The sequence below is a fragment of the Hyposmocoma kahamanoa genome, unplaced genomic scaffold, assembly GCF_003589595.1.
Source record: "Hyposmocoma kahamanoa isolate Upper Pololo Valley unplaced genomic scaffold, ASM358959v1 182, whole genome shotgun sequence".
NCBI classification, from domain to species: domain Eukaryota; kingdom Metazoa; phylum Arthropoda; class Insecta; order Lepidoptera; family Cosmopterigidae; genus Hyposmocoma; species Hyposmocoma kahamanoa.
In genome coordinates, this window is record NW_020653713.1 from 1406610 (window position 1) to 1416803 (window position 10194).

The 10194-nt window shown below is 40.6% G+C and overlaps 1 protein-coding gene across 1 annotated transcript; it reads left to right on the plus strand.

Moving 5' to 3' along the window:
• The first annotated feature begins 4086 nt into the window (after window positions 1–4086).
• Window positions 4087–4989, plus strand: LOC113226126. Its single transcript, XM_026458655.1, has one exon. It carries the CDS (start codon window positions 4087–4089, stop codon window positions 4987–4989), a length of 903 nt encoding a protein of 300 aa, XP_026314440.1.
• Window positions 4990–10194: the final 5205 nt, after the last annotated feature.

Below are 10194 nucleotides of genomic sequence, written 5' to 3' on the forward strand. Positions count from 1 at the left end.
CCTGGGTCTGTCATTTAAAAAAAATAAACAACTTCAAAAATACGTCACGACAATCGTGTGTGTTATTGTTTGGGCTGGTGATTTCGGTGTTTATTTATTGAAAACATACCGTAAGTAGCGTTTTGTAAGTTTACCCTGAATATAAATGTTTATAAACTATACTTTAAGGAGTAATTTCATGGTAAACGTTAGAACCACTCAAACGGAATATTATCATATTTATCCAAGTACACCAAAAATTTCATTAGTGCTTTTTAAGTGCAGGATTTGCAGTGTATAACTGCATTTTATTTGAGATGTTTTTGTTGTAATACGGACGGTATTTATTTAGCAATGCAGAATAATAATTTTTATTTATAAAAACTTGTATTTAAACTGAATCCTTTTCTAATTTGCGAAACCAAATAGCCGCCATTTTGCGGTAGGATGAGCGCATCACGTGAGCGGCTATAAAAGAAAATCTTACAAAAATACTATTTGGTTTGGGTACATGGAGCGGATAAATGAAAACAGAGGAGAGAAAGAGACATACATAGTCAACATTGGCGGAGAACGGTTACGAAGACCGTTTCCGAAGTCGATATAGTTCTCAAAAAGGCTGGAGCGCGTGAGAACAATAAAAGGGCTTGTATAAAAACATTCATGAACGTAAGTGACGTAGGAAAGGTTAGTCAAGATCGTACAAAGTGGCAATCGATAGTCTCTACCTGAACTAATTGGAAGATAAAGTGGTGAAATATACAATAGGTAAGTATATTTTAACTACAACGTGATTTAAATATCACAGGATAATTTTGATAAAACGAATTCATATCATAACGTCTAAGACAAAAACACTTTACTGAACATAAAAACTGAAATGGAAATTATTAAATAGGTTTATGACACTGCTACATAGGACTATGAAGCACATTGCCTCTGCCAAAGCCCGTCATGCTCGTTAAGCTCGTTAATAGTTAAGAACACGTCAAAGTATTCCGCCGTTTACATCCTACTAGAGCGGTGAGGTTTCCCCGCACTTTAACTGAAACTCAAGCTACAAGACGTTGAAATACTATTCCACCTTTTTAAGGCTTTATAAATCTAAGGTCACTTTCGAAAAACATTTGAGGGCACTTACTTTTTGAGGAAATTCTCAGCATTTCAAAACATCCGAACATTTTCATTATATAATTCAGGACCAGTTTTTAGGCAAAACTCGCACGGTTTTTCTTATTTTATCATTTTAGATAGGTAACAGCTGTTTGCTATCTCAATATATATTTGCTTCTTTACTTTTTGTATCTGATTTTCTTTCTTTATTATTCCATGTTCTTAATTGAAGGTTTTAACTGTCTATTTATCAAAAACTAACAGTTACTTATACCACCATACTTGACCAAAAACTACACTATTCAAAGACAAAATAAAAATTTAAATATACTCAGTCAAAGAAACTTTGAATTTGGGACTGTTTATCAAAGAGCTAATGTAAACATTTTTATCTGAACGTTGACGACTAAAACGTTGCTTTCGGTTTATTGCTAACATCCTACACGTATAAAATTTGCATGTGAAATTTGAAATTTCCACGACACTTTCTACGGTTGAGATCGCTACACTAAGTGGGAGAAGATCTGACTTTAAAAAAAGAAAGAAAGAGAATTACTATTAGTTTCCGTTTACATTCTCGAGATTTGTACATTTATAAAAAACAACACTCTGAAAAGTCGTTGAAAAACCAAGTAAAATGATACGACAACAAGCACATAGAAAAATTCGTGAGGTCCGCTGGTTCCTTCCGTGGCTTCGTTGGTATAGCGTCTGACATGGTATACTAGAAGACTTCGAATCCGGCCGGATCGAAGGAATTTTTTCTGAGTGTTCGATATTTGTGTTAATTATTATAACAAACTGAAGTAGATGTTAATAATTTATGGCATGTCGGATGTCGGTAAAAATATTCAACGTACTCTCGACAATCATAAAAAGTGTTCACTCTTTGTTAATAAATTGAAATTATACCTAATTAATAAATATTGTTACAATTTAAGTGGATACTTCAATGACAAAATGTAATAATATTGTAACAAATTATATTAATAAAATTAATTAACAAATAATGAATAAATCTTGAATTATGTTATATCATATATTTCATATTATTGTAATTTTATTTAATTGTAAATTTCTCAGTAACATACTTCTTATTGGACTTATATTGGTAGTGAACAATTTAATTGATTAATCTAAGTCTCGTCCTGTCTCTGCTTTTATTGTTATCTCTAAGATAGGTAGTGTAACATTATTTTAATTTTCAGACCTTATGTAGGTACCATATGAAGACAATCAATATATCGCAAGAAACAAGATAAATATCGTGATTTGACAATAAAAAAAAATAAAAAACGATTTAAGCGTGAATACAAAAAACATCTTTTGTCAGAGCAGACGTGTCTCGCTACATAGATATTTCCCTAATCAATGCGTTTGATACCTGTAAACCTAAATTTCCGTACCTATACATACTCATATTTGGTGGCTATTGTTATAATTTAATATTATATTTGTAAACTTACATTATTAATTTACTTACCTTCATTATTTACACTATTTACATTGTTTGCTTTACATCTTACACTTTTGCTTGATATATATATATGTATAGTATTTAGAGTTAGGTATATATATTATATTTGCATGTGATGCACTTTGGTGGCATGGCTTACTGGGCTACGATCGCTCACCATATGGTACTAGCAGAAAACCAGCGCTGTTTGACTTCTCTCGGTCTACAGTATTTATGCTGAGTCAAGGCCATTTCAGCACAAACTGTAGTTATAGGTATATTAAAATTTTATCAGTTGTTATAATATTTGTTTGTTTTTCTCACAGTATTTGTTTTTCTCGCAATATGTGTTTTATATAAATGTGTATAAAATTAATAATGAATGTTCTATGTGCTTTTATGTTATACTCTGTGACGTGATTGTAAATGTTTTGTTTCTGTTTGTTTTGTGCTATTTGGAAAGTCGCTACATTTTCGTTCCGCATGCTGTTAAGACGGCGGGTTGTTGGGGCAGCGATGCGAAAAAGTTTGTAGCAGAAATCGGGTGACGGCTAAGAGAGAGTGGAGATGACTCCCCCGCCGGGTTGTTCTTGGCGCAAAGGTTGTCCATTGTCATACAGCGAGGAAATGGAGTGATGGGCAACGGGCGCCGGGATCAGTCAGAGGCGGACTTTGTAATTTCTTGACTTATTGAAATTATTTTTTATTCATAACTATACTATTTAACCGCTCACGCGATACATGCAGCCGTAGACGCATACCACACCTAGAGGTGCCGGTGATGATTTTATACCGATTTATCGGATATCGAAGTTATAAGAGGTATAGGAACTAATATTAATTGCTATTTCGGTAACTACTCTAGCAAACCATAAAGTTTTTAATGCCTGGGTCTGTCATTTAAAAAAAATAAACAACTTCAAACATACGTCACGACAATCGTGTGTGTTATTGTTTGGGCTGGTGATTTCGGTGTTTATTTATTGAAAACATACCGTAAGTAGCGTTTTTTAAGTTTACCCTGTATATAAATGTTTATAAACTATACTTTAAGGAGAAATTTCATGGTAAACGTTAGAACCACTCAAACGGAATATTATCATATTTACCCAAGTACACCAAAAATGTCATTAGTGCTTTTTAAGTGCAGGATTTGCGGTGTATTACTGCATTTTATTTTAGATGTTTTTGTTGGTAGTGTAGCTGCAAGTCATCCACGCATCCGCCGCGCTCAACGCGTCGGCGTGCACTGAACGGCGAGCGCGCGGCGGGTCCTATTTATGCCTTCGCGCGCAGCCGCGCCGTAACATCTCTATGTACTACTTACTCAATTAGACTTGTACTATTTCTAAGATATACAAAAGTATATAAGTAGTAACATTCGTTGATTAAATGTCGAGCTACACCAAGCCACACCAAGCTAGCAAGCCACAGCAATAGCCTTCGACTCCTGAACAACCAGTGTTTTATTTGCCTACCAGCAGCTACACAACAGGCTCCTAAATTGGTGACCCCGACGTGATACTCTTACCAGCAGTATGAGTGTAGGCAAGAACACACCGCCGCACGAGATCGTGCCACCGCAGGAAGTTGGAGGAATTTCCTTATCTCTCAGGGTGCCGCCGTTTTGGCGCGACCGCCCCAGACTGTGGTTCGTCAGTTTCGAAGCAGCGACCCACGACCTTAAGAAAAGTCAAGCGCAGTTATCGCAGATGGTCATCGCGCAACTCGACAAAATGGACGTCGAGCAAATATCTGACTTACTGTACAACCCACCATCCGAAAGTCAGTATACTGTTCTGAAGGAACGGCTTATCTCCGTGTATGAAGAAAGTGAGGGACGTCAATTTCAAAAGCTACTTCAAGAGATGGAACTAGGTGACCAAAAGCCTACCCAACTACTCCGTCGTATGCGTAACCTGGCACGCGATAAAGTTCCTGACTCCACATTAAGGCTAATGTGGATGAACCATCTCCCACCGCACGTCCGTTCCGTTCTCGTCGTCAGCGACACCATCAGCAAGACCGCTGCGCTGGACGAATTAGCATTACTCGCAGATAAAATGCTAGAACAAAGCCACGAGATCTCTGCCGTATCCGCAGCACCGCCACCCACATCATCAGCAGCGCCCGCTCCACATCAATACGCCGATTCTCAATTCCTAGTAGAAGAAATTCGGAAACTATCACTAGAAATCACAGAGTTAAAATCGTCGCAACGCAACCGCGCAGGCAACGAGCGACAGCCGCACTACGACCGGTTTCGCCGACGCCGCCGCTCGCGCGACAGGCATGGCTCACCGTCTCGCTCCAACTCACGCGGCCGCAGAGCAGCGCTATCACTCGCAGTATGCTATTATCACAGACGTTTCGGAAGTGAAGCGCGAAGATGTACACTGCCGTGCACATTCTCCAGTGATAACATGAAGTCGGAAAACTAAACAATACGTTGGCTGCGGCGGAATCCAGCGTATTAAGCAAATCCTACCGCCTATTCGTCACTGATAAAAAAAAGGACTCACATTTTTGGTTGACACGGGTGCAAACATATCCGTCATACCAAAAACAAAAGGATCCCATGCACAATCACTGCCATTCAAGCTGTTTGCCGCCAACAACACCGAGATTCCCACATACGGAGAGAAGTTGCTCGAGTTAGACCTCAGTTTGAGAAGACCATACAAGTGGAAATTTATCGTCGCCGCAGTAAACAAACCAATCATTGGAGCCGATTTCCTACAGTACCACAATCTCATCGTGGACTTGAAAAGGAGACGCCTAATTGACAGCGTGACCACTTTAGCCGTCAACGTACCTTCACGCCTCACCAACATGCCTACAATAAGGAGCATTGACCATCGGCAAGCCTTCCACGACATATTTTCCGAATTTTTGCCGAATTCCCCGGTACGACACGATTGTCATCAATGCAGTTGAACCCAAATCACACCGTTGAACACTACATCGAGACGACCGGAGCACCGCTATATGCTCGTGCACGACCACTACCACCGCACCGCTACGCCTCGGCTAGGAAAGAGTTCGAGAGCATGATGCAACAAGGATTGTGCCAGCCAAGCAAGAGCTCATGGGCAAGCCCTCTACACGTCGTTGCAAAGAAAAATGGTGATATACGAGTTTGTGGCGATTACCGTAAACTCAACACGGTAACTAAGTCTGACCGCTATCCCATACCACGACTACGCGACTTCACACATCAACTCAGCGCAAAAAAAATATTTTCTACGCTGGATCTCAACCGTGCCTACCAACAAATTCCAGTGGCCAAATCAGACATTGAGAAGACTGCAATCATCACACCGTTCGGTCTCTTCGAGTTTCCGCGCATGTGCCCCGGCCTCCGCAACGCAGGACAAACATTTCAACGGTTCATTCATCAAGTACTACGAGGACTCGATTTTACTTTCCCATTCGTCGACGATGTTCTCATTGCTTCTGAAAACGAAGAACAACACCGGCAGCATCTACGAGCAGTGCTGCAGCAATTTCAAGAATACGGCATTACCATAAACCCTTCCAAATGTGTCTTCGGCCAGCCAGAAGTGAAGTTCTTGGGCTACCTAGTGAATGAACAAGGAATTAAACCGCCGGAAGAAAAAATAGCTGCCATAGTACAATATCCAAAACCGACCACTGTAGAAGAGCTCCGGCGTTTTCTCGGCATGGTGAATTATTACCGAGAAAATATTCCAAACGCCAAAACACTACAAGCTCCACTCAACTTATATTTACATCACTCAAAGAAGAAGGATAAAACTCCACTACAATGGAATACAGAAGCCTCGGAAGCATTCGAAAAATGTAAACAAAGTATTCAAGAAGCAGCACTTCTCGCCCACCCGCATCACGCCGTCCCACTCGCACTCATGTGTGACGCGTCGAACTACAGTGCAGGCGCCGTACTACAACAATACGTCAAGGGGACGTGGCAACCACTTGGCTATTTTTCAAAGAAATTTTCCGACGCACAAACGAAGTACAGTACCTACGACCGAGAGCTTTTAGCCATATATATGGCGGTTAAGCATTTCCGCAAAACATTCGAGGGACGACATCTGATAATCTTCACAGACCACAAGCCGTTAACCTACATGTTCACACAGGTCAATCACAACAATGAAACACCAAGACGCACGCGCCAAATCCTGTTCATTAGTGAATTCACATCGGACATAAGGAGCATCAGTGGCAACGATAACGTAGTGGCTGATGCCCTGTCAAGAATCGATGCAATCACTGCCCCTTCCACGTTTGACTACGAGCAACTCGCCCATGCGCAAGAAAAGGACAGCGATATACCTACGCTACTGTCGAATCAAAACCTACGCTTTAAGCTAATGCCACTACCATCATCGCCGAAGCTTATCCTCACAGAATGTTTGACACCTAACGCACGCCCGTACGTACCACCAGATCTCCGGTATTCTGCATTTAGCGCGGTACACGGACTTTCTCACCCCGGTACTCGAACCACCCGCAAGCTCATGAAGGAAAGATTCTTTTGGCCTTCACTCAACGCGGACATCGGCAAGTGGACGAAAACCTGCGTCGCTTGTCAACGTGCAAAAATTCAACGGCACACAGCCAGCGAAGTCGCACCATTCCCGCCATCACACGATCGATTCTCTCACGTGCACATCGACATCGTCGGACCACTCCCAACATCCCCGCACGGTCACCGCTACCTTATCACTATGGTCGACCGCACAACGAGATGGCCTGAAGCTATACCATCGGAAGAGATGACAGCTGAAACGGTAGCCAAAGCCTTCTACGAACAGTGGATTGCACGTTACGGCTGCCTAGCGAAAATAACGTCAGACCAAGGGAGGCAATTTGAAAGCAAACTATTTATTGCACTAACAAGGCTAGCCGGCATAGAAAAAATACGCACTACACCATACCACCCACAGAGCAATGGTTTGGTAGAACGATGGCACCGCACTATGAAGACAGCGCTCACCGCACGCCTACAATCAACATCACACTGGATAGACGTGCTACCGACTGTACTACTTGGCCTGCGCGCCGCCGCCGTGCGCAGCGAGCGCTGCACAGCTGACCTTCGGCCGCAACCTGCGACTGCCTGGCGATTTTTTCGTCGAGTCACTATAAAGTAGTACGGAGGGTATTTATTTAGCAATGCAGAATAATAATTTTTATTTATAAAAATTTGTATTTAAATTGATTCCTTTTCTAATTTGCGAAACCAAATAGCCGCCATTTTGCGGTAGGAGGAGCACATCGCGTGAGCGGGTAATAAACATTATTATTGAGTATTTGAGTATTGACGAAAACCGCTTTGACATCAATTTGGGAGCTATGACGACACTGACAGATACACAAAAACAAAGGCAAAGTTCAATACTTTGGGTTTATGGGTTACAATACCTCAAGTTATTTATTCAACTAAAGTCTTAGACCTCTATAAATAAATTAACCACAACAGTTAATGAAAACTTCACCTGAAAGGAGTAATCAAATCAAAATTAACTTTCCAAATTAACTTCTCGATCGAAACCGGGAATTGGGGTAATTAATATTGATAATTGGTAATTCGAATCTAATTTGTTTGTAGAAATACATGTTCTATAGAAATTGACAGTAGCAAAAAACCTATACATTGACTATAGGCATAATGTCTACTAACATTGTTGATCTACAATCTTTAGCAATCTTTCGGCTAATTTTAGAATTCCCATTTGATAAAAAATACCTATATTTACTTTTAAAACACTGCTCCAAGTATCGTTTTTTGGTCTCTTCATTATCCAAATCGTGCCTCTTCACATAATTTTATAAAGACCAAAACAGGTGAAACTCTGAATGGGCTATGTCGGGCCAATTATTGCAGATAACATTTTGCCAGTCAAAGTAAAAGGTACGTCATTAATGTACATAATAAACGTAACATTAATTGAAGCAAATGGCGCCTAAGGCTCTACGAACCCAACATGGCTTTCCCAAAATAGGAAATGGAAATTTGAATAGCATTTTATTCAAAGTCCTCTATCGACCATAAGTAATGTATGACATCTTTGGGACTTCAAACGGATGTCGAAAATAACTCACAGAAGCTAATGTCTCAATATTAGTCTGTATATACATATAACACTACTTAGGGACGTAACTGATAATTTTGATGAAATGATTTCTATCACAACATGATCATCAGCCCATGATACGTCACACTACAGGGTACAGGTGTCCTCTAAAGAGAAGGTTTATTAACCTGCCTTTGCGAACCTTCTATTTATTCATAGGTTTCATCACGATGATGTTTTCATTTAAAGTTAGCGAAAGGTATCATCTAGAAATTAATGTCGTACCTAGATACATGCTCATCCAAAAGATTAACCTTCCAGCGGTCGCGCGCGGTCACAGAGTTATTTTAGTCATTTTACAAAAACTGTACATGGGGCGCACTATAAGTTTCCGGAACTGGCCACTTACATAAACAATATTTAAAAAATAATTACACATTTGAAAATGGAACTCTGGCTGTAGAATACGGTTTGTTTTATCTGACTATTCCTTGTTTTTACATTGTGGCGTCATTTTAGAAATTGGTTGTCTACATCACCATGGATTTAACTCGCGAAAATTTTCGTAGTATGATTTTCTACGACTTTAAGTGTAATTTAACAGCTCAGCGGAGCTTCCCTCGGCTTCATACTGCTTTTGGCAATGAAGCACCTACACGGTGCTTCATTGCGACGACTATTTACAGCTGGTTTGCAGAATTCAAACGCGGTTGTGTTAATCTCAGTGACGAATTTCGTGATGGTCGCCCGTCCACTGCTGTGAACAACAAAAACGTCGATGCTGTGCGCCTCTGTGTTATGATCAAAACAGACAGGCAGGTGACATACCATGAAATTCGGGCATCTTTAGGCATAGGCATGAGTCAAATATAATCAACACTACACAAACATTTGGGTGTGAAAAAACTGTGCTCTCGGTGGATCCCACACAAATTGACTGAGGCTCAAAAAACGCATCGCGTCTCTTGGTGCAACGCCATGCTTACAGATTCAACGAAGGGGCGTCAAATTTGGTGTGGGACATAGTAACAGGTGACGAAAGATGAATTTATAGTTACGACCCCAAAACAAAGCAGTAATCGAGCGTATGGGTCTTTAGAGATGAGCCGAAACCGACCAAAGAGGCGCGCGTGCAAAGTGCCTCTAAGCGGATGATTACTTCTTTTTTTTATAAAACTGGACACGTGGCCACTGTTGCTTTGGAGAATCGTTGTACCGTGAATAGTGATTGGTACACGACCATTTGTTTGCCGGAAGTTATTGATAAACTCCGTAAAAAAACCGTAAACGCCGTATCATCTTACACCACGATAATGCCAGTTCTCACACGGCCAGACAGACAAATGAATCTTTGAGGGTGAACAACGTTGACCTTATGAGCCATCACGCGTACAGTCTCGACCTGGCACCTTGTGACTTTTATTTATTACCAAAAATTAAGAACCAGTTACGCAGTCAACGATTTTCATCACCTGAAGAGGCTGTCGAAGAGTATGAAAAATATGTTCCAGAGATTGTCACGGAGGAGAGGCATAAATGTTTTCAAAATTGGTTCATTCGTATGAAAAAGTGCATTAACGC

Excerpts from the sequence above, each read along its gene's own strand:
- LOC113226126 (XM_026458655.1), top strand. The coding sequence starts at position 4,087 with ATGAGTGTAGGCAAGAACACACCGCCGCACGAGATCGTGCCACCGCAG.